Below are 27677 nucleotides of genomic sequence, written 5' to 3' on the forward strand. Positions count from 1 at the left end.
GTAGAATGCCCTTTTCCTACAATATCTCAATGTGTACTTCTTCCATCACTGAATTTTGGATTTTTATTTATTTATTTATTTTTTCAGTTTTTATTTAGAATTGAACATTTTCCCAATACAATTCAAAATAACATTGCATATATTTAACCAACCATGGTAACTTACATCAAGTGTCCTCTCAAGAAATTCCCCAGCGTCCTCTTCCTTGTCAGTAATCCATTATTTTGAGTAAGAAAGTCTCCTTTTCCGTTACATATATCCCTGTAACTATATCCATCCATTGTATAAGGATGGGAGGTTCAAGGTAATGACTATCTCATGGGCAATTAACAAGATGTTACCCAAATATCATGTTTTTATTAGACACACCATTTTTATTACACAAAATAGATTAATATTTTAGTCTATTATCTTGCTGTTTATTCTTCTGTATGACACTGTTTTAACTGTACAGCCATGTTTATGTTTTTAATCTATTCTTGTATTTTTCTTTCATTTTTGGTTTTTCCCTTGTAAGTCGCTTTGGAAAAAAATGTCTGCCAAATGCGTAAATATAAATATAAGTTAACCTTGTAGGGAATTTCTCATTCCACATATTTTATAAAAGTAGAAATATTCCATGCATTTCATAAGAGTGAAAGAGATGGATTTAATGCTTTGTAACACTGGTCTACACATAAACTACCTCTGGAATAAAACAGGGAAACTTTACCAAATTTGAGTCACTAAGAAATTAAAAGTCAAAATGCTGAGTGGCTGTACTTTCCAAGATATATAACAAATAATAATAATAACAAAATACAGAACATTATCTGAATAAGTGAATATCTGGTTATAATATAGAAGAATGCATAAAATAAGATATTATTGTATATTGCCTATTTGTAATTAATTAACACAGACTATCATGATTAGGAGATTTTATCACATTTATTAAAAGTTGTACTTGTGCTAAATAATTTAAGTGCATATAAATGTTATAGTTTATATTAAAAAAGGTTGATTATGCAAATTTGATTGTGTGTTAGGTGACTAAAAAAGTGAATGCTGAATGGTTTACATGGGTGTGTTGTGTTATTGCAAAAATGTAAAAAAAAAAAAAAGAAAAGAAAAAAAGTGTGCTAAAGCAAAGGAAGCTGAATCAATTTAATTATTAGTTTGTAACAAGGGGGTGGGAGTCTAAAAGTTATACTTCATCCTACTTTGTTTCTCTGTGTTGGATTGTTCTTGGTTATCTTATGATTTTATGCACTTGAAATAAAACTAAATTAACTAAATAATGTGAAATTCTGACAATTAATGAAATAATGTATTTTATTCAAATGAAATGTTTATCTCAGAGATACTGGATCTACTTCAAAATACTGTTTGAACATTACAATGCATTTACAGATTCTTTATAGAGGAAGTTTAAAAGTCTATTGTAAACATGTACATAAACCAATAAAAATATGTAATAACATTTTATCATGTACGTTGAAAACAGCACTTTTGTCTTTTTTTCCTGTTAAATTATATAAGATTTAGTGTATTAATCTCTGAGGCAAATAACTGATAAAATAAACATTGTTAATGTTTGCAGCCTATTTTCTTACTATTTGTTTTGTCACTGGCTTTTGGTCTTTGTCACTTGATTCCTGTGAAACCTTGTGACAGATGGATAAGGTGGGGCTTTGTGTTTTACCTTTTTACAAACTTTACAGCCTTTTTGTCTAGTTTCACTTTAACCCAGGTAAAAGACCTACGTATATGCAGGTGAAGGCCGGTGCCAGCGTCACGTGGTCACGCAGGGCCAATAGGAAGACGAGTTTCTTTTTTTTTTTTTTTTTGTTGTCCTCAGGTGCGTAGACAAAACCCGAATGCCGACGTTTGCTTATCACGTCTGTACTCCTCGTACTGTAACTAAAGTGAAATGATCACAGTAGTGTAAAGGTAGTGATGTCTAAAGAAAACCCAGCCAGGTCATTTCTCACCCGAGGAGGAAGAACATACGACTCATGGCTCTGAGTTTAGCCGCTTTCACTGTGATTTGTGTCGGGTTGTGGGACCAGACCTTCCCGGCAGTCGGTAAGGATGTAAAAAGAAACTTTAATCTTTAATTTATTCAGATATGATATTATTATACTTTACTTGCACATTTATTGACTTAATTCACAGCAGCAGTGTTCAGATGTATTTATTTGGCTGTTTTCTCTAAAAACCCATTAGTCATGGTCAGACTCAGACTACAGGATGCTGATGGTAAATACCAGGTCAATGCCATGTGGTTAGTGTGTGCAGGGTCACACAATCTGTCGCAGTCACATGCTGTTGCCTGGCAACTATTCCTGGACTTTGAACCCGGATGTGCAGCTCTGTGTTTTAGTAAAAACACTGAAAAAAAGGATAAACAGTGATCCAGACAGAGCTCAAACTGGACTATACAAGGCCAGTTTTGCAGGTTATTCTTTTCTTTTTCTCCCAATGAGCGCATGCGCTGGATATCTTGAAGAACAGGTCCAGATCTAATGGGGCAGTTTTTTTTATTAAATGTCATCTAATTCTGTTCTCAGGGGCTTGGACACCTGGCGTGGCTTATTGTATTACACCTATTCCAGGCAGGGTCACTTTTAGTCAGAGTAAGCACACAAAATCCATTTGCTCAGACTTTGCCAGGGTGTAAGAGTAAACAAGTGCACCTTCACGCACCATTAAACTCTCACTCTTTGCCAAAAACTATATTAATGTTTGGCCAGTAGTCTCACAAGACTGAATGCAAACTCTCTGCATTTATATGCAAATGTGTACCAAGAAGGAAGTAAAGCCAACTGTTGAAACCAGTTTAGTGTGGGGGTTTAGGGCTTGTAGCAAGTGTTTTGCTTTTTCTTTCATTAATGAAATATCTTCTAGTGCATATAATGTTAGAAAACAATCAAACACTATTTGTAATTTATCTAAAATACTTATTTTCACTCATCAAAATGACAATAAAAGATATTTAACTACGATATTCATTCTTCATGTGTAAGGTATATTAATTTCATAGAATTTTCCATCAGTTGCCATTACACAGTTTAACACAAACAAGTAATTAAACAAAAATAGATGACATGAAATATATATTTTGCTAAACACAATGAAATAAGTAATTATACATGTAATAGTATTGTAAATTTTTAATGCAGGGTTTAGTCTACACCAGGGCTGTCAAACTCATTTTGGTTCAGGGGCCATATTTAGCCCAATTTAATCTCAAGCGGGCCAGACCAGTAAAAAAAATGACTTAATAACCTGTAAATAATGAGAAATCCAAGTTTTCTTTCTGTTTTAGTTACAAAAAAACCCCAATTAAATTATGAAAATATTTACATTTTACAAAAAAGATGTGAATAACCTGAAAAAACAGAAATTTCATTTGAAAAATTAGTGCAATTTTAACAAATATTATGCCTTGACTTATTATGTATACATGTCCATTACACACAGTGTTACATAAACAAATTCACAGAATATTGTTAAAATTTTGGAGTTTGGAACTAAAATTTGAAGAATTTCTACAATATTACATCTCTTATTATAAAAACAACTACAGATCACAGTGGATCCATAAATGCACAAAACATTTAGTAACAGGCAGAATATTGCTAAAATTGCACATTTCGGGTTGTTCATCTTTGTTTTTATTTCTGTATTTATTTGCATTTTATTGTGAAAGAATAGTTTTATAAATGTAAATATGTTCACAGTATAATGTTATTTTTTTCACTTAAATTTTTTCCACATAATTTTTCACAAAGAAAATTTGTAGTTGTCATTATTTATGGGTTTATTGTGTTGTTATTTTTACTGGAGATCACATTGGTTTGTATGTGGAACCTGAACCAGAATGATTTTTGACAACCTTGACTGTTTAGGTTAATTTTTGCACTTTCATCCCGCGGGCCGGAATGGAACCTTTGGCAGGCCAGATTTGGCCCCTGGGCCGCATGTTTGACACCTGTGGTCTACACTTAATTCAGCTTTATACACTGTTGGAATAATTTTGCTTTTAGACACCTTCCTGTTTTTATTCCTGTTTACATACGTCAGTTTTCACCTTTGACCAGATGCAATGATTACATACTGAGTCCCAGTTACACACTATCAAGAATAGATCACATGGTCACAATCATTTCGTAAGATGTAAAAATATTTTATTAGAACTTTATGGACAACAGTGTATATTTATGTATGTTTGTGTCTTTTCTGTCTATATGTAGCTCAGTCTTGTGTGGATGAGAAAAGACTGAAGGAGCAGGTGGTCTATGTGGGCCAGCAGAGACCCCCATATGAGCTTCGTTGCCCTCTGGAGCCCCAGATCCAGCTGACATGGCTGAAAGACTGTGTGCGCCTTGACACACAGAAGGAAAAGACCTACTTGGATTTCCCAAGTGTCAATTGGGAAGACCAAGGGAATTACACCTGTGTGAATCACAGCAACAGCACAACCTCTTACACTGTGCGACTCATTGTTAAGGGTGAGTGTTATTTCCAGATTTAAGTGTAATGAAGTCACCTCAGACCTGAAACTGTAATTGCGCAGCTCTCACAGCACGTTATAATTTGACTCATGCTGTGCAGTTAGAGTTAATCTGAGGGAGTGAAGGAGCTGCATCTGCACAGAGGCATTTTGTTTCAGCCTGTACCTGGCAGGACACATGAAGGCCTCCATTGTCTGAGGCGCTTGTAGGGAACACAGATAACAGTGGTATGTCTTTACACAGAGTCCCAGTGCTCCAAAGTACCAGAGTTTAAACCTAATGGGGGCCGGACTGAACTCGTCGGGAATGTGGGATCTACTGTGAAACTGAACTGCACCGCTCTCCTCCTCTGGGACCCAGATGAGGGGCAATGTGACACCACGCTGCACTGGAGTAAAAACGGCCATCTGCTCACTAACCTCACACAGCAGAATACATCCTCGTGGTAATGTGACGCTTTCAAATTATTAATTTTTCATTGATATTCATTCACCTGCACTATATGTATGATCAGTAGAGTAAATTAGTGAGATTTTTTTCAGGTCTCCTGGTGCTGGGCAGCTGGTAATAAACAGTCTGCTAGAAATCACGCCAAAGGAGGAGAACGATTTTGGGCTCTACAGCTGCACAGTGAGAAACACCTCCTATGAATTCAGTCTACAAGATTGTGGTAAGACAGCACAGACTGTGTAATGGATCAGTGGAATATGAAAAAAGAAAAGTCTGTGTAACTTCAGTGTGAATTGGTTAAGTTTAATAGCAGAAATCAGAATACATTTACATTAAAGTCCACAAACCACTTAAAGGGATTACTGTTTAAAGTCTGCACTATTCACTCGGAAACTTTAGAAGACATCATGAATTTCCAATAAGCCCCTAGTTCAATTCAGTGGACAGAAGTGTATATAAGTAAGAAGACAATGCACACAGAGTAGAGTTTCCATCATGTTTTGCGAGAACAGAAAGTAAAGGGAGTTACAAGACAACAAAATGCACAAAACACTGTGCAAAAGTAAAAACAGAATGAAGATCTTTTTCACTCTTCCTAACTTGATGCTCTGAAAAATAAAATGTCAAGTGAAAATCACATCCTCCCCCTTTGTGTCTACATGTATTTATTACTTGACTACAGTAAGTGTTCATGTCCACTGAGACTTTGGGTAACAGATGTATTAGTGTGAGATAATGTTCTAATAATACAGTATATTAAGTGTACTTACTTTGAGTAAACTTACTGAATGTGTTACCAATAATTTTTGAGGATATGTATTGACCATCAGTTAATGTAGGATATCTACTTCTGTAAAATTAACTCAGACTTCTGTTTTGATCAACAGCAGGAAGTCTGACAGCTTCATGTGGAAAGTCACATGTCTTATAAAAGACTGATATGGGGATTTTCCAACTGTTAACATGAAGATGTATTTTTTTATTGCACATAAATAAGTTTATTTAAATCTTTTCTGCCACAAAAACAATATCCATCCTCATTTTAAAGGACCTTTGCAAGCATCTCTTAAATCAACTCTAAAAAAATAATAATAATAATATATATATATATATATATAATATATATATATATATATATATATATATATATATATATATATATATATATATATATATATATAATTTGAGTCTAATTGTATCTGGTACCTTTTCATGAGCTAACAGTTGATTTAGATTTTTTTGCATTATAGTCTTTATGTTTGTATCACAATATCTTACCTAAATGGAGTATACCATGTGTTAATAGATCATCATCCATTAGTCACATGTGAAATACCACCCAGGCCAAGCCACACAGCTGCTGTTATCGCAGCCATCATCCTCCTCCTCTTCTTGGGTGTAGCTGCTCTTGTTTACTCCAGATGTCACCTCAACATCAAACTGTGGTACAGAAACATCTATGGAGAATATGAACTCAATGGTGAGATTTCTTCTGAAGAACTATATAGCAGATATACCTATGTTTAAGGAAGTATTAATAATTTGTTTGTTTCTGTGTCTTCAGATGGGAAATCATATGATGCGTACATTTCTTATGTGAATAATGACTATGACAGGAAGTTTGTTAACTTTATTCTCAAACCCCACCTTGAGAATAAAAATGGATACAAAGTGCACCTCAACGACAACGACATTCTACCTGGTGCAGGTAGGCTCACAATTACACAATGAACACATGGATGAATTTACACATTTATTTAAAAGTTACACTCTTAATGGTTTGATTTTTGTGTTTTATTTCCATGACTTGGGTTTTTATTTAATGCAAGGACATTTATTTTTAGCTCAGAATGTTCTTTAAGCTTAATAACTTCATTTACTGGATATTGAATATTGTAATTTAAATTATTTATGTATTTATTTATTCTTAGAGTATACATTGTTCCAAATAAAGTTGGAATACTTTTGTTTTTAGAGACATTAATCTGTTTATTCCTATTTATGCACACCTTTAATCATGTTTGACCTGGTGTAATGATGATGTATGATCAAGAATAAATCACATTGTCACAATCATTTCATTAGACGTAAAAATATTTTAATCCAACTTTATAAGTAACAGCGTATAATTAGTGACAATGATGTTGTTTGTGTGTCTTTATTTGGTTTTAAATGTTTTCTCCTGTCATATTTATTTCTCTTTTTTCTCTATCAACTATTTTATGTGCTTTATTGAAAATGTATGAAAAATGTTATGTGTGTCCAGAGCCTTCTGCGGAGCTGCTGATGAACATGAGTCGGTCTCGGCGTCTAATTGTGTTGCTTTCTCATGCTTACCTGGAGCAGGACTGGTGCTCAAACAACTTCAGGTCAGACCGTCTCAGTTGAATTTAAAGTAGAAACAAATGTATAATCGTGGCCAAAGGTTTTGGCAGTGACACATATTTACTCTTTGGATGAACGTGATTTATTTGCCAGTAAAGGAAACTTAAAAAATGGCCTTTAGTGTACCTCAGAAATATGTGGAAAAATTAAGAGACACTGAAACATCAAAGCTTGAAAAACAAAATGTGTCACTGACAAAACTTTTGTCCACGACTGTACAGAAATGAAGACAGTAAAATGCTTCACTACAGTATATTACACCACTGGATGTCACTGTTGCTGCTCAAATGTGTGTGTATTACTGTAACCTCTACCAAGAAGGTAATGTCTTCATCTGCATCTTTGAGTTGGTTTGTCAGCTGAATGACACAAAACGACTGTGATTCTGTCCATGAATGTTGCGTAGGGAATGAGTCACTGAAAAGCCCATTACAATTTGGAGCAGATCCAGGAAAAGGAGTGGATCCTTTTTCTCCTTTAACAGATAAAAAGGGTGTGCAATTGAATCATAGACCTGATGTATGTGTTCTACTGAATCCCTTAGTTACTTACTGTCCCCGTGTGTCCTCAGACAAGGCCTCCTGCACTTGTTGGAGATCTGTCAGCGGCCAATCCTCATCGTGTTGGAGGGCCAGGCCAAACGCATGACGTCTGAGATTAAGCAACAGCTCAGTGAGCAGCAGCACCGCCTCACCATCCTCACCTGGAGGCACAATTCAGTGGTAAAGCCCTCAATAAAGAACACACCATAATAAAGTAGACAGTAACGTCAAAGGATTGTGTACTTTCATATCAAGAGACATTAGCTTGTGCAAATCGAAGTAAATCCATCGGTGGAGAACCACAGAATGGCTGATGGTTTTCTAACGGTACCCTGGAATGTTTATTTTCTGCTTCATATCCACAGACTCCTTCGTCAGTTTTCTGGAAGGAGCTGTCCTTAGCCATGCCTCGGAAAGTTGTCTGCCGTAGTGAGTCTTCAGGTGACCCTCAGACTTTGCTACAAGATGATAAGGACCCCATGCTGAGTCTAGACCCAGACTACCTGGACTGCCGCTCAGACACAGATCCAGCTGGAGACCTGGGTAAGAGCAGCGGTGGCTGAGCTCAGAAAAGCACTAACAAGCACAGTCACGTTATGTAATGGTCTGGTATTGTCTAATTCAGTGACGTAAACGCTCGTCATTTAAAGACTGTGTGTACTGTTTCATCCATAAAATTGTAGATGTCACATTCAGGTTTCTGCTTGATAGAAACACCTGTTCATCTGTCAACAAGAGCACAATGGAAATCTGTATCACATGATCTATTTGAGATTAGCTTGAATCAACAAACACTGATTTTACTGAAGTTAATTATTAACCTCAATAAGATAGAATCATATCATATTACAAGGATTCTTTCTTTCTTTCTTTCTTTCTTTCTTTCTTTCTTTCTTGTAAGCTTAAAAGGGGAAAAAAAGAAAAGCTTTGGCTGCATTTTAATAATAATAATAATAATAATAATAATATAACACTAATATGATAGTAATAATAAACAATAAACTTTAAAATGAATAAGTCAAATAAGTATTTCACTCATCAGCTTCAGTTTTTCACTTTAGTAGCAAAAAGTATATTTGACAAAAACTATAAAACAGCTAATCTAACAAAGGTTTGGGTCTTTGACGTTTCCTCCTCTGTTGCAGGTGTTCGTCTCCCCGTGTACAAAGCTCTGGCCTGTAGAGCTCCTGTCCTTCCTGCTGCTCCAGTCACATTTTCTGAACCCAAACCCTCGGACATTGACATGTCTGATCTGGGATCACGCAACTATGCAGCTCGCTCTGATTTCTACTGCCTGGTTACTGAGGATATTTAATCCCAAACTTTTACATACACTGTAATTCTCTGTGTTTTTGTTTGTCTTGTCCGTTGTGTCATTCAAAGTGCTACTGTTGTCTGTACTCACTTACCAAAGATCGATTTGATGTTTTTATTTTTTTTTTACTGATGTGTAAAATATTTTATGATAAATTATGCAAGAAATTATCTGAAATACTTCTGTCAATCAGGGAGAGAATTAATTTGTATAAATAAAACTCTAAAGCGAGATTTTTATTCTTATTTACAGTAAAAGTCTTTGTTTAGTCCCCAGCAGAGGGCAGAGTAATGTCAAATACAGCAGGAATTCTGCTTTTAAAGCAAGTTATTAACTTTTGACAGCAGATAAAACAAAGGTGGTTGAGAAAGACATGTGGCGTGGTGTTATGGTGTTATGTTTGTTCGGGTGCTGTTTTCAGCTGGAGCAGTAGGATGTCTGTGGCTGAAGAGTTGTGGTTCCCGACATTTCTGTACATGTTGGGGCTTTGTATGTAAAATAAACTGACTCTGATAACATCATGGAAATTATGCAAATAAAGCTGTTTGACAAAATGCCTGGCTATTCAGTTTATAGAGACTCCCTGTCCTCGTGGAAATAATCACCTGAACTGACATAGGAGCCTAAATAAGGGCACAGCAGGGAAGTTTCTAGGTTTGTTCCTGTCTGAGCAGGAGCAAATATGTAAACAGGGAGTGGCCAACATTTCATCACCTCAGTGTCAGACTTTTACAGCCAGCAGCAAACACAGGAAACACAAAATGACGCTTCATCTCTGAATTTGTCTCTTTATTAGCTGAAAATATACAGATGATACATCTGTTTACAACACGAAATCAAATATTACAAAACAGCTTGTGCTTATTTAACACCACACAGAAGAACTCGGTCACCAGTTATGCCACAGAGCTTTAAAAGCTGCAGAAACTAGATGGGAATTTTTAGGAGCAAACTTCGCATGAATACTTAGATGTCAAACAAATTACAAAATATTATACTTGTCAATTTCAAAAGGTTTAAGAGTAAAGTACAAATGTCAACACTATAAGAATTTGCAATTTGTCATTCATAAACAAAAAGCCTCACGCTTAACAAATATTTGTTGAAAGTAAAGAAAGGAATGTTTCCTTCACCCCTCTGTTTTATGCATACAAACTATTAATTACAACAGAAAAAATGCAGTTATGATGGCTTGTTAAAGAAAAATAAACAGTTACAAAGCAACTCTGAAGCTGTGTTTGATAAAGTACAAAAGTCACATCAGCATTTTATAAAACAAGTACAACCATGTTCCCAAGATTTATCAATCAAATTATTAACAATTAGATTTCAGCCTCTTTATTTAGTCTTTTTGTTGTATATTCAGTTAAAACATTATAATTTCGACTTATTTAATAAACAATATGTTCCTGAAAGAACATAGCTGTGTATCCAAAAACTAAAAAAGTAGAGCTATATTGTATAAAACATATCGTTAATGCAATATTGAAGCAGTATTTACAAAAATGCCGTGATCAGTACCAGATTTGTTGACATTCATTCTGCACATGAGACAATAATGAGACGTCCATGAGCAGTTCAATGTGAAACTGTCTGCTGCAGTCACATCCAGATACACACATCTCTCACACAATAAAGAAATCCCTGATTCCACACTAAAATATACAGTGTTCAAACATGAGAGTACAGTAAATGTTTAAGGTGCACACTTTTGCATCAAAGTCCATCAACAGTCCACTCCTATGGATCCATTATCTCTAGTGACTTGCACTGCATTGAAGTCCATTGTGTTATAATACACAGGAAGTTCTTTTCCTTTGGGTAGGTCCTCCGTCTTATCAAAAAGTTTGGCAGATAAACATGAGCCTACATTATCTTTGAAAACTGTACAGTTTATTTACTCCCACACATAGGGTGCTGCAAAAGTGCAGGACATATTGCTGTTGTAGAGGTGTTCTACTTTACCTCTGCTTCAGATGGAAACATCTGCAAAATCCTCTTTCGTAAACCCTTTCTGCGAAGCAAAAAACACAGTAAACATAACAAGTATTAGTTTTCTTCAAGAAGATTAAGAAGGCATGAAATGTCATCCAAAAAGCCACTGTTTATTAAAGCTATGACTATGATTTTTTGTCTATACACAGTGTTCACGCTCCCTCTGATACATTTTTAATTATAATTTATTTGGTCAAACTATAATTTAAATTTTTATTAAAAAAAGCTCTCAAAGGTGTTTTCAAGATGTTGCTAGGAGTCAAAGAGTATTACCTTTGAAACTGTAGAACAAGCATTTTAATACATTTTTGCTCTGTTGGTACTTGTTCGTTAGGACACAAACTAAACACCGCACCCTTGGGAGTGGCAAGTCATGATCTGTAAAAGGCAGTAAAACTTACCTGGTCCTGCCCAAGACGTGGACCTGCATGACTGGGTGTGTGTGAGTGTGTGAAAGAGCAGCAGAGTGATCGGCAAAAAAAATAGGGTCTTGAACATGCACCACCCAATTGATGAAGAGCTTGCTGCAGTGAGGAATGTCACTCTTACTTTTTACAACACATACAGATGGAAGAATGAGGGTGAAGCAACAGGATAAGAATGTTTTGTTTTTTTTACAGAGCTCCGACTTCTGTGTGGCAGGCAACACCAACTTGTTTTTGTTGTTGCCTTTTTTGTCAAACTCTTGAAATACAAAATGTTTAATCTTTATCAAACTCGTCCTGTTAATCTTTAAAAATCTACTTATTTTTGTGATAACTTCTAAATCAATTGTTCTCTACATTTAACCTTTTGAAAGTGATTTATCATCATTTACGGTTATATTTTCAACTGCATTTTCCAGTGAAAATCAGATATTTTCCTATATTACATTTACCGCTCATGTAGATGACCATAAAATTTAAGCAAGTTCAAAGGTTATTTTATCAAAACAGACAAAACTCAAGAAGAAGTGTCTTTCTCAGCAAAATATATCATGAACATAAAAACAACTGTCTGCAACCACTGTCATTTGCCAAACTCCATGGGTTTTACTGGTGAATCAATGTTGCAGAAGATGATCGTGTTTCCATGGTAACTACAGAGCCTCTGAACATCCAAATGGGTCATATCTGATTACCATGAAAAGCTGAGAAACTACATTTTACCTGAATTATTTACATGCATTGATAGGATTAGTAGTTCAAGAGTCTTTGAGGGGTAATTTAAAAGTATTCTCTTTGCTTCACACCAATTAAAATGGTAATGGAATATACATATATGACATAATTTAAGTAAAACCCATAGTATTTAAATGATAAAATATAATTTGAGAACTTGGATGTACAGTGAATGTGAAGTTGTGATGCATACAATGCAAATACATCATTGTCAAATTAAATTTGTCATGTTTACGGTGTTGCTGTGTGATTTATTCTCTTACCGATTTGTACTCTTTGTGCAGTTTTTTGTACTGGAACATGTTGCAGAGAACAGTGGACGCTGCTTTGGATGCTCTTATTTTACTGGTGCTACAAAAAAGTTTGTATCCAAGATTAATACCTTAAACTAGTAATAATGTTTAGCCATTTGCAGTCGATCTTTACACACTGCTCACCTGTTGTCGTGGCTGTTCTTGATGCCGACCAGTTTATTTAAGCCGTCAAAGAAGGTGATGTCTCTGGCAGCGACAGAGGAGCAGGTCACCAAGTTATTGAGGATGCCACAGATGTTGATCACCACCTCACTGGAAGGCTCCTTCTGGTTTCCATCTTCAGGCAACTTTGTCAGGAGGTTGTTCACCACTTTCGTAGCTGAATAAACCAAAAAGGAAGATACAAAAAGGAGAAAAATATTAGGATACTATATGTGATTCTACAAAAATCATTGATTAAAAAATATTACAATCACATCATTATATCATTCTGGCTTTTAATCAGTGTTATTTAAATGAATATACCTTTTCATGACAAAAATGTGCAGTTGTTACACAAATCACATATTCCAGCAGGTTGCTAACGCTAGTGTTCTGTGCTAGTGAATCTATTTAATTTCCAAAACCTGATCTTACATTGAGGGATAATAAACAAAAGAAGACATCAAAGTTAAAGATAAAACAACAAGCATAGCATTCCGATTATAAAGACACAGATGCAAGACATCTGAATTATCGTCTTTACATCTGTATATTTCAGCCGCAACAAACCGTTTTAGCTTGACTTGGAATTTAACTCAAAAATTTTAGCAACTTGAACACCGTTGTACTTTTACATTAGACTAAGTAATTATATGCTGTTGAATTTACCCTGTACTGAACAAAAATTAGTTTTATACATTGCACAACTTGGCGTTTAGATACTTCAATCACTTCAGTGATCATAGCCATTATTTACTCTCAAATAAAACATCTCAGAAAAGTCTCTCATTTCACAACTGATGAATTAATGTAGACAAATGGACACAAATATGGCTGACAGGGTAGGAGTATGTAAACATCGCAGACTCACCCATGTCAGATTTATCCCTGGCATGGCGGGACAGATTTCGGAGTAAGCCTGTGATAGATCGCAGCTCCAGGTCACTGTTGGTTCGCAGGAGGTCCATCAGCACAGGCTGCATGTGCTCTTGTTCCAGAGCCACCTGACTGAGTACAGCAGCCCACTGCAGGATGAAGAGAGACAACTTAGATGTGACACAAGCTGAGTTCACTGCATTTACAAAGCCTGGTGGGTGTGCTGCGTACCCTCTTGTCTCCAGCTGTGATGTTCTGCAGGGCCCCAGCAGCTGCCTCCCGTGTAGTGGAATTGATCTCACACTTGTGCAACACTCTGTTGTACAGCGACACTATCTGAGGGTGCCACAGCCACTCCATGCCCTTTGGCACCCGAGAAACTTCAGTGAAAGTGGAGAGGTTGAGTTTCTTAGTCTGTCAGGGGAAAAGAAACAGACAGCATGGACGTGAACTTGTCTGATATGGATGTACGCAACATGTCGCGGACTAAATCTCACATGGGCATACATACATTTTTGGCTTTCCTGCTCTTAGGTGTGAAGCAACCAATCGCTTCCACCTTCCCTGTGTCTTGAGCTCTGGTTGGTCCTTCCAGGCGTGTCAGAGCAGATGGAGGTATCTCATTGTAAAGCTGGTAGGAGAGGTTCCTCAAGACACACACTGCATTCTCCACCCCCTAAGAATACACCCCGACAAGACAACATGAGCTGAACAGACAGAAAAGATTACATCTCCTGCATTTCTCTGCATATTCACACAGGCTCACCTTATCTTCTGGCCTTTCATCAAGTGAAGCCCTGATGTAGCCCACCAAAGAGTCAACAAGTCCACGTGTTTCTCTCATCTGTTGACGGGTCTTCTCATTCACAGAACTCAGATTCCTAATGACAAACAGAGTGAGAGGTCAGACTCTTTTCATGTAACTATCAGGAGTCAGGCATGCCATTAGTTTAACCAGGTGGCGCAAATAAAGATGGCAATGCAGTTTGGCTTTGGGGTGTGGTATGCAGCAATGGAACATTGAGTTGCAGGATACAGGAAGTACCACGTAGGGAGCATTGAAAATGTTATGGTAGTTAATTAAGACAAAAACCCCCAAAAGTGCACAGTGACAGAGCAGTAGCTTTGGGATCATTACATGAAACCAGTGAGCTGTGATGGGTGTGGTGTAGTCTTCAGTAGCTGACACATGACTTTATGTCCTGCCAGAACATGTTCAACATATGCAAATGTAGTCATGGGAGATGAATTAGAGAAATGCACTTTAAGGAAAGAGCATTTTGAAGCAACAGACAGTAAATGTAAACATGTGAGTTGTACCTAAGGCATCCTGTGGTGTTGTAGAATATGTCTGCCTCAGATGGAGACTGATGGAGGCTGTCTGAGTCGTCGCTGCCAGACAGAGGGATGAGGATCCTTTCAGTTAACTCAGGAAGAGTCTCCTTGGCCAGTTTCTCCTTCAGGGTGTCCTTAGATGAAAGGTTCCAAAAGATACCTAACAAAAACATACCGCACATAAATATGTGTCATTGTTGTTTAGTTTTGTAGTATTACAACTTTAGTGCACTGAAGCTTTAAAACTAGTCATTTTCATGTTTTACTGTAGGATTAAATGTCTTCAAGCCCTTAAAAAGCAGAGAGAGAAACTGAAAATGACAGTAAAAACAAAACATAACTGGCACTTCATTGTGTCAAAAACTACTTTTTTAATTTTCTTACTGAACACATGACACATACTTAAGTCTTTTCAAGTTCAACAGATACAAATCAAGGTGTAACAGGTCAAAGGAAAGAGTGACAAGGTTTTCACTCATAAAAGGGAGGGGCAGATATACAGTTGATCCACAGGCCCAGACAAACTCCCACACGGTCACACACCTTAAAGAAAAAACTGCTCCACCTCTGACTTTGTGTGTGTACACACTTCACTTTGCTAACCTCAGTCTACAGGTGGGCGTTGCTATTTCAATTTTCTAAATTTTCAAGAAACAATTTCCTGAGAAACTGTCAGTTATGTTGGCAGGTAATTATTCATGATGATCCTGTGAGAATGCATGAATGCTCGGGGCTGAAAAAAACTGAGCCAACTGGAAACAAAACATGGACTTGAAGTGAACAGACATTAAAGTAAACAACTGGAGAAACACGATAAGAGGAAAAACAGTCTCTCACTAGTGTCTGCTAGTAAAAAAACACTCAACCCATAGTTTAGTCATTGTAAATAAATACTGAATCTCATTGTGGTTTCTGTTTACAGTTCGATCGGTTTTTATGATTTCTTTGCAATAATATTTCATTCAAAGGGATCTGCTGGCTAAACATCAAGGACAGCACTGACTTACTGAGCATGTCCTCAATACAGTGACTAACTCATTTGCATTCCTTTTTTGTTTTGTTTTGTTTTCTTTTGTTTTGTTTTGTTTTGTTTTGTTTTGTTTTGTTTTGTTTTGTTTTGTTTTGTTTTGTTTTCTTTTCTTTTCTTTTCTTGGGGAGTATCCAAAACAAACAGTCCATTCTGCAGCCTGACATCACTACAACATCTGCTCTGCATGTTGTGTCATGTTACTTTTAATCCTGAATTATCCTACCTGTGATGTTTTTCTGGAGTTCATCATCAGGCTCCTTAAGTGCTTCGACCAATTGTGGAATTCCACCCTCTTCGATCAGTGCCACCTTGTTGTCCATATTCTCAAAGATGAGGTTGCGTGTGGCTCCAGTGGCGTAACGCTGCACCTCCTGACTCTCACTATTGAACAATTTGACCAACTCAGTGATGCCTTTGCAACGGCGAACCTTGAGAAAAGACGGCAAGAGAAGATCTGATTAAGTGAAAACACTTGTCGTTCTTCCATGATTTTTAACAAAAAAGGAATCCGAATCTCAACTTGAAATGTTCAATGAGCAAGATTTACTTTGTGGTTTCCTAAAACTAAACAGTCTTTGGATATTGATCATCTATTTTGTACTTAATTCATGCCAAACATTTACTGTCTATTAGCTCAGATCTAGAAGCTACTTGTCTCTGCTTTTTATCTCTTTTAAAGCAATGTATTTCCAAATTTAACACACTGTACATGTGGAAAAAATAATGAAGGAATTTCCAGGGAATTCCCTAAAGAGACTGCAAATCAGTAAACATAAAGAAAATGTATAATTAGAGCTGAAAATAGCATCAGCATGCTAAGACTGGAACTGCATGAACCTACCACGGCCACAATGTAGAAAAAATGTGTGTGAAAAATAAATAAATAACTACGTAAATGAATAAATATTTAACCTCCAGCTCTTTTTATGTATCTATTTCAAAGTTTAGTAGGTCAGCTGGCACACCTTCTACCTACCACTGGAGTTTGATGAAAATCATTGCTGTAGTTTTTGTGTAATCCTGCTTTCAGTGAGTGCTAAATGATCACATAACCTCCTCAGAACTAGATGAATAGGCTACCATAACTGTGTCTGTCAAACCAGATAAGAGGTTAAATCTTAACAGTATATTTACTTTATGGTTTATAGGGCAAAGTCCACAAATGTTTAGCAAATATTGAGCAAGATGTGGATTAAATGGATGAAAACAGATGAAAAGCTGTGGTTATTTTATGTCGGAAGAATAGAGAAATCTATTTCGATATTTAAGGAAAATGTGTTAGATTTCACACAGTAAAGATGCAGAGAAATGTCAATAAAAAGTACCTCATTTTTGGCATCGGCGTCGTTGTAACACTCATGCTGAATGTAGGCAGCACCAATAACCTGCACATTAGGGTCAGGGTCCCTCAGGTTCTGCACTGCTGAAGGCATGTCCAAACCGGTGATACTGTCAAAGGGGGATAGAAATAAATAAATAAATAAATAAATTACATCAATTGTTCATGCCATTGTTTTGCAGGTATATACAAAAAGCAGCAGAGGGATCACAGTAATCATTCATGGATTGATATGTTTCTCGTCTGCAAAGTTTAGTTTGCTGAATTTCTTCCAAATCATACTGTGGTCTCTGAATCCACTCAGCAAACCACACGCTGTGGGATGTGTGAAATGCGAGGCTTGAAACTGAACTGCCACACCCAAAACCAGTCCTGCCACTATGGAGCCACCTCCCAATCCACAGCACTTAAGAAATACACTGTTCTCGTTACACACTCCCCGGCTGAAAACACACTAAGGCAGCTCCATGATGAAAAGACATAAAATGAGTCATTAGAATTACAAAATACTCTAACATAATGCTCTTGTTATGACAGTAAGTATTATTTCTAATAAAAGTATTAGTCTACAAAACATTATGTTGTGTGTTTACAGCTGCGGGATGGTGCCCCTATTTTGATATAGGAAGTATGACACTCAGAGCAATTGTTACAATCAAAGTGTTGTTTTGTTCTGCTATAATCCTTCAATCATCTCATCATCCAGGTGTACTCAGGCTGGATTTTGAAGCTCACTGCTGTAATATTCACTTATAAACATTTTCAGTTTATTATGCTGCTTTTATATAACTGAATATTTGTACATATATCTTTATTTCCACATGTTTTGTATAATGATTCTGTCATGTCTGTACCGCTATTTGTTGTTTGTTTTTCTATTCAAGAGGAAGTACACTGAGAGCAAAGTAAAAAAAAAAAAGAAAGATAAAACTTATGTATGAGCACAAGTACTTGGAAAATACAACCAATTCCGATTCAGTAATCTAGAGTTTGGTCAGTAACAGTATGAGAACCTGCACAGTATATCAGATTGAACCCTGTTAGTTACTTACGCACTGAGGTTGCCAATGCTCGCTCCCATCTCCATCTGGCCATTGTAGATGTCTACGCCTCTGCCCACGCTCTGAACACTTTTCATTGACATGGCACGGGACAGGGTGCCCTGGCGCTGCATCAAGTTCCCCTGAGAACCAGAGGACACTCCGGAAGCAATGAACGTACCTCTGTCCACTCTGTCCCCTCCATAGATGCTCCCAGCTGAGGACAATGGGCGCTGCATGGATCCAGTCATAGAGCTCACGCTCATCTTGTTTCGGTTGTTAATCCTGCTGATGGTGCGGTGGGCTGGCCCTTTGAAGGAGTACTGATGTTGGATCATCTCCGTCTCACCTCCTACCATCCCTCCACTACCACGGGAAAGTGTGCCACTAAGAGACCGGCGCATGGGGGCAGGAAACGTCATGGAGCCTCCGCCTTGCCTCATACTTGAATACCCATTTACTGCACTCTGAGTGTACTGCCGGGAGAAGGTGGCCTCTCGGTCAGACGCCATACTTGCTCCATCAATGTCATCTGTCCAGGGATTGTACTGCTCCCTTGCAAGGGTGCTCCCAAGGGGGTATATGCAATGGAACTCCCGAGGGGTGCTCCCTTGCATATTACCCATGCGTGTTTCTTCTCGATAATAACCACCCCCACCAGCTCCTCCCCCACCAATACTCATCCTTTGGAGCTGGGACAGGTCAGGTCCAACAGACTGACTGGTGAAGCCGGACCTCTGGGATACACGTGGATTCTGAAGAAGAGAAGAAGAGGAGGAATCATCACAATCAAAGAGATTTAGCATAAATGAAAGAATAAATAAAAGACCACCGATCCGATCTCAAATGGTTAAAAATGATTAAATGAAATATGACATTTCAGTTCCATCAGGTGTTTTATACAAGTGAATGGAGACAGTTTTCACAATTACATAGAATAATTGTAGTTATTTCAAATAACTGTGACAAGGCACTTATGTATTAACTGTGACAGACCTAGAGCTAAAAACATGTTTCAAAACAAATTGAACTTGCAATCGTTAATAATCTTACTTCCTCTTTGATTTTGCCTTTGCTCTTGTTGTTTACACATCTTTGTTACTTCTGTAATGTATACATGTATTGCATTGTCTTGTCTTTTTTGTTGAAACCCTGAATTGCTAACATTAGGCAATATTTTTGGACTATGGATGAAAATCCACTCATTGCTAACTCTGGACTATTTATATTGTATGAACTGTAATGCTGACTAGTGTACACTGTCCATGGTGGATAAATAAAAGTTAAAGGCCGAGGAACACATGTAGGTACAGCTGGTTGTGTACACATGGGGTTTTTTTTGTTGCAAGTCACTGCATGTTGACAAAAATGAAGGAAATTACATAAATTAGGGAAACAAAAGCCATGACCTTTGCTCGAATAGTCATCTTCAGTTCCTGCTTTCACACATTTAGGGCTATATATTGGAAAGTGTCAAAAACACAGCTCTAAGTGTCCTGACATTCATATTTTTTAAAGTCCTGGTTATAATCAGAGCTCAAACATGTGTGGCACAAAGCCAGTGTCTTCCTGTTAAGATCCTAAAATTGAGGAATCTCGAGGGTTGACTTGAAAACCTCTAGCTGATCTCATCACAGGCTACTGTGAAATACCGCACATGCAGTGTCCTGACTGACCCCCTGTGGCACCAGCAGAGGCTCAGGGTTTGGCTTTATTCATATAGATGACACACTAGATGATCACATGAATGTTTCCATGATATCTATGACATCAGGCTGACACGCTGAGATAATCCTACTGCACTCACCATTGTCCTTGGTCCAGTGGAATACATGAATGATGATTTAGAGGAGAAAGTTGGGTTATAAGTTTGGTATTTTACTGTTGAAGAACCCCCATAATCTGTAAGGAGACACAATAAAATGTGATTACTACATAAAGCAGACATCTCAGTGACATATTCAGTACAAAAGTAAATGTAAAATTTTGGTAAACAGACTGCAAAAAAGAGCTTCTGTGCCTTATTCAGTTGCACTAATACATCAACCCATGAACATTTTCCAAACCACCTGAATAACATTATAAAATCATCTTCAAATTAGCAGGACGTCATCAGATCAACAAAACTGGAGATGAAAGGTCTGAAACTCCTTTGTATATTCTTTCCAGTCAACCCAAACAGTGAAACAAGCCCCCAGGCAGAACAAGACAAAACCAGCTGGACACGCTTTGCATGGATACAGCGCTAAGAACATGACATGTCTGCATATCTGTGACAACCGGAGGTGACAGGAACCTATCAGGAGGCATTATTAACTTCATTTGAGCAATCAAGAACTACCCAAGTAAGCTGACTTTAAAAGATGATTCAACTTCTGACTATGTTTCTTGGAAAGTCAAGAGGTCAAGAATGTACAGAAAAAGTGACAAATGCCTTTCCCTTAGTTCTACACTCATTATAATGTCACCAGTTAAGGTACATTAGATCAGATGTGTTAGAAGTGTCCTGGAAATTCCTCTTTCAAGAAACTGGCTTAAAGTCATGACCCTGAGCAGGTTTGTTTTTTGTGTCAACAATCTTTCCAGGCTCCGTGACATAAATAATGCAAAGCGCTGTCAGCATTGTCATTTTGTGGAAGCAATGAAAATTTAATCATGTGAATTTTAATTAGCAATTTTGTTGTTATGAAGGATTGTTACCTATGTCTTTAATAATTATTCACAGTAACATCCAAATATATATTTACCATAAATTGGAAATCAAACCTATTTGTCATGAATCACTTTCATGGTCTCTGTGTTTCACAAACATGACGAATTCCTTCCAAAAGCTGGGAAAAGGTAAGAAGCAGTGAAATAATGGAGAAGTCTATCGACAGAATGGTAGATTTAGAGTAGGTTTAATCACAGACTACTAACTAAGTGTCACGCCTCTTTAATTTACAACAATGATTTGCATGAAAGACATTCATTCTGAATAGCAGGTATCATGTTGCACTCTGATAACTCAGTCAGGCTGACGTCTCTGGTTACCTTCAGCTGGTGAGGAGTGACACAAAGATACCAACTCTCGCCCTGAACACGAAGACTTGTTAACATTTAGCTGTCGTGCCAGAATACAGACTCACTAGACAAGTAAGTGTGATAGTAGGCATGTAGGGAAATGTCTGCCATGTTTGGAAGTCTGAGTGACACTTCAGTGACTCAGACTTCAGTGACTGAAAGCGACGTATCTAAGTAATGAAACTGTATTACACATAAGCATATCATTCAGTACCAGTGTAATTATTTTCGTAGACACTGACGTAAATGTTATTTCACATTCTACTATTTCATCACTGAACTGATTTTCAGATTATCAGTCTGTTGTTACAGGTATGCAAACTGTAAACGAAGGTGAACCTGTAAGATCTTCAAAACAGATAGTCTGACATAGGACTGAGTCTGAAATCCAGGCTGTACTGATCCTAATTCAAAGCTTTTAACCTTTTATTTCCCAGACACAAATTAAGTCTAAAACACCTCTTAATGGAGACCTTTACTGCCTCTATTTCTTTAAGTCTCTTACTTGGCTTATTTATATGTGGGGAAACTATCTCTTAATGTTATGAGAAGATAAAAACCTGATAAATCTATAAAAACCTGAGGCAATAATTCTGAAAAACAAAAACAAAGCTATGTGCATGCTTGAATTCATGTTTGTTAAATGCTCTGTATAAGCTGAAACACTAACACACTTTGCACTTTCTTCAAAACAGATAGTCTGACATATAGGACTGAGTCTGAAATCCAGGCTGTACTGATCCTAATTCAAAGCTTTTAACCTTTTATTTCCCAAACACAAATTAAGTCTAAAACACCTCTTAATGGAGATCTTTACTGCCTCTATTTCTTTAAGTCTCTTACTTGGCTTATTTATATGCAGGTAACTATCTCTTAATGTTATGAGAAGATAAAAACCTGATGCAATCTATAAAAACCTGAGGCAATATTTCTGAAAAATAAAAACAAAGCTATGTGCGTGCTTGAATTCATGTTTGTTAAGTGCTCTGTATAAGGTGAAACACTAACACACTTTGCACTTTCCATGTGAATGCAGCATTGAACTGAATTCATGACTCATTTCAACAGAACAAACACACCAAACCAGTTAGTAAAGAGGGATATCTTTTTTTTTTTTTGACAGGCATGTCTCTGGTCCAGCCCCAGGCCACACCCAGCACACCTGAGAGCCAAATCCTTTACAACACAGAAAACACTCCTTGAACACTCCTTCTAGTTTGTTGAACCTTCATGATCTGCTTAAACTTGTCCACCTATGAAGAACAATTGTAGACCAAATTCACAGAGGAAGTGGTCGTTGCAAAGCTTTCTGGGTGTTTTGCCTCATGTAGAACAGTCGTAATGCTCTGGCATTGGCAACTGGCTTTTCTAAAACCACAAACTGAAATAGCAGTAATTCTTGTTGTGTTGTTTGGAATTCTTCTGTGTGTCTTGTGCAGGTTACAAAAGATGATGAACATGATGTGACAATATTTACGACTGGATGTTTTCCTCCAGGGTTAGAGGAGTAAAACACCACATTGGAGCCAGTTTTGATGTGCTTCTTAGGTACTCGCAGGAGATAATGGAGGTATAAACATACAGTTACAGATTCAACCAACATGTTTTATGTCCGTCAGCATTCCAGCCTTTAAATGTAGGACAGTATGTTTGTCCACAGGCTGTGGATGCAGGTAATGCTGGCGCCTCGGGGAAATACTTAAGTGAGAAAAAAGCACATTTGCCGCCACAGCATAACCCAGAATTTAGTGGTCACATAAAGAAGGAGCTGAAGTGAAGCTGCCCAGCCCTCCCTGTACTTTGGAAGGACAACACATTGAATTATGGGCCGTGAAAGAATGTCCTCATGCAACAATAGGCAGGTGCACAGACCGAAGGCTGAAGCAGAACTTGACTTGTGTGCAGCCTACATTTGGCAGTCATTCACCTCCTTAACCGAATCAAATCATTAAATATACCACAGCAATAAAGTAATCAAGTTTTCAACTCCCCCTAAAGGCTTTCATTTCCCCTGTGGGAGTCGCACCATACTTATTCTACCTTGACTTTGTCTTTGTGCCAGGACGGCACAGACAGACACCTTCTCACAGTAAAATGTCTTTGAACAGACACAACAGCTGGTTCTCACGACACTGTCATCTCCAAGGTATCTGTCGAACCCTCACCTCTTAAAGCTGACTAAGAGACCTGAAACCCTATCTCACACAGGGAGGCTTTCACCTTCGTCTGCTATCACTGAAGTTCATGAAAGCAACACTTGTTTGGGCCTGTTACACATTAACCCTTTCATATGTGCAGGTTTACTCTCACATTGTTGATGGCTGCTGAGACGTCAGATCAAGTTCATCTGTGACACATCTAAAGAGCTGACCTGGCAAACCCTCCCTGATGAGATAATGATAAAGACATCCACAAGAATGCAATAGACACAAGCACACACATCAAAAGAGGAAAAAAAAAAAAACCACAGACTAAGTTTATGAAAGCATGCACCGTCATGCATGAGAGAGGAAAAGCTGCTTTGCTGATTAAAGGGGAAATCTAAGGTGGATCTAACTGAAAGGAGGAAAAAAAATTATTGGGAAAAGGGAGCAGCATGTTTTGTCACCACATGTCCAGTATCAAACAACTCATGAATACAGTTTAATTTCATTCAGTTATTTGGAGAGAAGCCAAAGAAAACAGACTCCCAGGGTCTGGTCTTAAGCCCATAATGGTGGTTAGTTATTAGAAGGTCTGCTGAACAGACAGAAACACCTGAGGCTGGACCTGTGGGGGCACTTTAAATACTTGGACTTTTATTCCTTGAACTTATATCAGTTCAGAAATATATAAAAAAAACTCATATGGAAATGTAGTCCTCCAGCAGGATGATGATGTGGTTTGTTCTAAAAGTAAAGACACTTTCTGCTGTTTACCTGACATGGCGTAATGTGTGGCTGATCCATTCTGACGCGGAAGTGTGGACTTCTCGGCCAGTCTCATCTGGACCTGCTGCTGGACGCGCCGCGCTCTGGACATTTCGTCCGACACGGAGCCCCCATTCCCGACTTGGATATCATTCGGGAGCCCGTAGGTGGTGACGGAGGTGTTGGGCTGTAAAGCGGATAAAAACACATTTTCTGTGCTCACGGAATTCATGATTGAAAAATAAAAAAGTTAAAAAAAAAAAAAAAAAAAAAAGACGCGCGTGGTGCGTCTAGACCGCGGTTGGCGCACACAGGTTGTTTGCGCTCCGCGTCGTGGCAGATCGCAGCTGAAAGTGGACGCATAAACTGAGCAGGGAACAGTTGAGCAGGAGGAGGAGCCTCAGACCCAGTCCAGATACCTGACTCAGGTGAGCTTCACCGACTCACTCATGTCTCAACTGCGTTTAGTCATCCACCAAACTAGACGATACTAAAGAAACTGAGCTTTTATTATTATTATTATTATTATTATTATTATTATTATTATTATTATTAACAATAATAATAATAATAATAATAATAATATTAATAATAATAATAATAATAATAATAAAAACAATAAATCTTTTATTCATTAACGTGAATATTTAACCCTTTCATGCATGAATTATGAGAACTTTACTGGGTCAAAACACAGTAATGTCCAGTCAGAGAGCAAATTTTAATTGATTGCCATTCCAACGTTTATTTCACTATAAAGTAGCTCCTTGTTTTGGATAATCCCTTGTGGTCAAACTAAAGCAAAAATGAATTTAAAAGTAAAAATATGGGTCAAATTGTCTCTAAAATGTCCCGTCAGAGAGATTTTGAATACTGTGTTTTGACCCTAATCAAGATTTTTTTTTTCCTGAGTGTTTTTATTTCTCTTTAGGCTTGAAAAAAACAATGCGATTGAAGAATTTTTTTATGAACTTATTTTTCATGGACTTGCAAAGAATATCCACTCAGCTGGACATCATGCATTTAATTTTTGAAGCAAAGAAACATGTATTTACAGATATACTATATGAAAATTATGAAATAAAAGTTTTTAATGCTGCTAATCTGTTGTTTTGTCACATTTTAACATACTGTAATATTAGTTATTACTCACTTTATGGAGATAATATGCAAGAAAAAAAAATACAATCTAATAACAATAACAAGCAATTGATTTACACTCAAACATGTTAGTGCAGATCAGATTTATCAAGAACAGCAAAGTTACAGTAATGGTCTGAATGTCAGTGTATGGGATGGTGCATAGGCGTCCACTGTGTTGGCTGATATGGAACTAAAACAACAAAATCCATGAAAATACAAGAGAACAGCTGGAGAATAGCTGTCTACTGTAGTGACCACTATGCATGAAAGGGTTAATATGTAGACGTCGTTTTATTTTTGTTCCTCCTCTAAATAGATGGTAAATAATAATGTGTATAATGCACTCTGATGCAAATCTAAAATGGAAAAAATATTAGATCAAAACTTTAATATACAGATACTTAAGTATTTGTTGGTTTGCATTATTGCATAAGTGTGTCTTTGCCCACCCCCTACATGTTTTGGCGCATGTTGATGTAATAATATACAGCAAAGGAGTCAGACTGTTTATGTTACATGTTCTGGCTTTCAGAAAAAGACAATAGAAGACCAGTCATCATGAAACATCTAATATTAAACTGGTCTACAGGTAAAAAAACAAAACAAAACAAAAACAGTGGAATAAAAGTAGTGAAACTTAACCAAATCTGAGTCACAAAGTCAAAATACCGTTTGGTTGTAGTTTCCAAGATACAGTCTTGGGTCAAAATGTGACCCAGATCTGCTTCAAAGCACTGTCTGCACATTATAAAACATCACTTTACAGGTTTCTTTCTATTGGAAAATGTATAAATATATGCCTATTTTATATATGTTTGTAAAACTATATATAATTGTAATAACTCTTTATCATATGCATTTAAAACAACAGTTAACCAGCACTTTTGGCATTTGTTTTCCCAATTCATCTAATTAAAGTATATAAGATTTAGTACATTTAATCTCTGAGGCACATAATTTAATAAAAGACAAAAAAACAACAACAAAAAAACTTACAGGCCAGTGTTATCTCAATAACATAGATGTTGTGAGTAAAAGTGCAGATGTACTTGTATTGCTTCTCATTTTGCTTCCCTGCTCATTGTCAGTAAGCAGCAGTTAGAGGGCTCTCAGGGCTTTTGTTGTTGATGTTTTTACAAATTGTCATGGCATTAAGTTCAGTCTCACAAATGATGAGTGTGAGGGAAGAACAGTTACGAGGTGTGTCAAAGTCGCACTCTATTATTAAATTGGCGCCACACCTAACTTTTATCTGGCTTGTTTTATTTGAGCTTAGTGACTGTGAGTCAGTGAAAGCGGTATGCTACATGAGAGTACATGCTGTCTCTCTCTCTCTACCTGTGCGCTGTGAAGTCAGAAATACTTCTATGTTTTCTGGTTCACTGCTTTCTGCATTAATCGCTTTATTTCCTGGATTCCTGGACACGCTGCCCTCATTAGTTTAAAAAAACAGAAAAAAAAAAAAACATCACAAACACTGCAGCCAGTCTAAAGGTTATTCAGTCAGCAAATAATTTCCCAGGAGGACAACAGAGGGTTTCATTTCCCCAGAGCAGATCAGAGTCAATAGGTGTACACTGAAGTGGATGCAGCAGCAGATTTACAGAACCCCCCTCCTATTCCAACTCAGCCTCTCCTCATGACATAACAAATCACCTCTCACAGGCATTGGTGCACATTATTTCTCACACTACTTCCAAATCTGTTCACACATATCACGGTATTGCATAGAAACATTTTTAACACAAGTCAGTTGAAATAATGAAAGTGTGTAAACTGTAAAAAATGTAGTAAACTGCTATTATATCTGCGGTATATATTTGTACAACAGTATATAATAATATTTTTAGAATAAATTAAATGTGACTTACCATTACCATTGAATCTGGGTTGTTTGTGATGCTCTCCTCTCTGTTCTGTGTACCTGCTTCTGTAACCAGGTGATGTGATCTGGTGGGTTACTAGAGAGTATTAAAAGTTAAGAAGACCTCAACAGTCACCGCCCTGAAAGTGTTTCCATTACCTGTAAATACAGGGAATGCATAAAACAAAGAGATGATTCAGAGACATCTCAGGGCGTGTTACGGGAAAAGTAAAAGGGGGTAGGTAGACAGACAGACAGACAGACAGTAGGTAAAAAG

At 37.2% G+C, this 27677-nt stretch overlaps 2 protein-coding genes across 3 annotated transcripts; one reads left to right on the top strand and one right to left on the bottom strand.

Annotated features, from left to right (window-relative positions):
* The first annotated feature begins 1855 nt into the window (after positions 1-1855).
* sigirr (single immunoglobulin and toll-interleukin 1 receptor (TIR) domain) lies at positions 1856-9757 on the top strand. Its single transcript, XM_030137152.1, has 10 exons — positions 1856-2067; positions 4239-4496; positions 4743-4944; positions 5042-5169; positions 6256-6429; positions 6514-6657; positions 7216-7318; positions 7906-8056; positions 8242-8419; positions 9022-9757. The coding sequence occupies exons 1-10, from the start codon at positions 1998-2000 to the stop codon at positions 9189-9191; spliced, it is 1578 nt and encodes a 525-aa protein (XP_029993012.1). The 5' UTR covers positions 1856-1997; the 3' UTR covers positions 9192-9757.
* A 206-nt stretch (positions 9758-9963) lies between these two features.
* pkp3a (plakophilin 3a) lies at positions 9964-27505 on the bottom strand. 2 transcript variants are annotated; one of them, XM_030137151.1, is made up of 14 exons: positions 27408-27505; positions 24403-24580; positions 20229-20323; positions 18434-19176; positions 17368-17491; positions 16266-16470; positions 14998-15172; positions 14444-14558; positions 14189-14353; positions 13909-14091; positions 13673-13826; positions 12784-12979; positions 12610-12697; positions 9964-11205 (listed from the first exon to the last, which is right to left on the bottom strand). In XM_030137151.1, the coding sequence occupies exons 1-14, from the start codon at positions 27414-27416 to the stop codon at positions 11164-11166; spliced, it is 2472 nt and encodes an 823-aa protein (XP_029993011.1). In that variant the 5' UTR covers positions 27417-27505; the 3' UTR covers positions 9964-11163. The 2 variants fall into 2 exon arrangements, with proteins under 2 accessions (XP_029993011.1, XP_029993010.1); XM_030137150.1 differs by lacking the exon at positions 27408-27505 and having other exon boundaries at positions 24403-24747.
* Positions 27506-27677: the final 172 nt, after the last annotated feature.

Source organism: Sphaeramia orbicularis, chromosome 6 (assembly GCF_902148855.1).
Source record: "Sphaeramia orbicularis chromosome 6, fSphaOr1.1, whole genome shotgun sequence".
Taxonomy (NCBI): Eukaryota; Metazoa; Chordata; class Actinopteri; order Kurtiformes; family Apogonidae; genus Sphaeramia; species Sphaeramia orbicularis.

Coding starts and splice junctions, on each gene's coding strand:
- pkp3a (XM_030137150.1), bottom strand. CDS start 24,625: ATGAATTCCGTGAGCACAGAAAATGTGTTTTTATCCGCTTTACAGCCC. Junction 13,827..13,908: donor TCACAGCTGGAGACAAGAGG/GTACGCAGCACA, acceptor TTCATCCTGCAG/TGGGCTGCTGTACTCAGTCA. Junction 12,698..12,783: donor AAGAACAGCCACGACAACAG/GTGAGCAGTGTG, acceptor ACTTTTTTGTAG/CACCAGTAAAATAAGAGCAT.
- sigirr (XM_030137152.1), top strand. CDS start 1,998: ATGGCTCTGAGTTTAGCCGCTTTCACTGTGATTTGTGTCGGGTTGTGG. Junction 6,430..6,513: donor TGGAGAATATGAACTCAATG/GTGAGATTTCTT, acceptor CTGTGTCTTCAG/ATGGGAAATCATATGATGCG. Junction 7,319..7,905: donor TGGTGCTCAAACAACTTCAG/GTCAGACCGTCT, acceptor GTGTGTCCTCAG/ACAAGGCCTCCTGCACTTGT.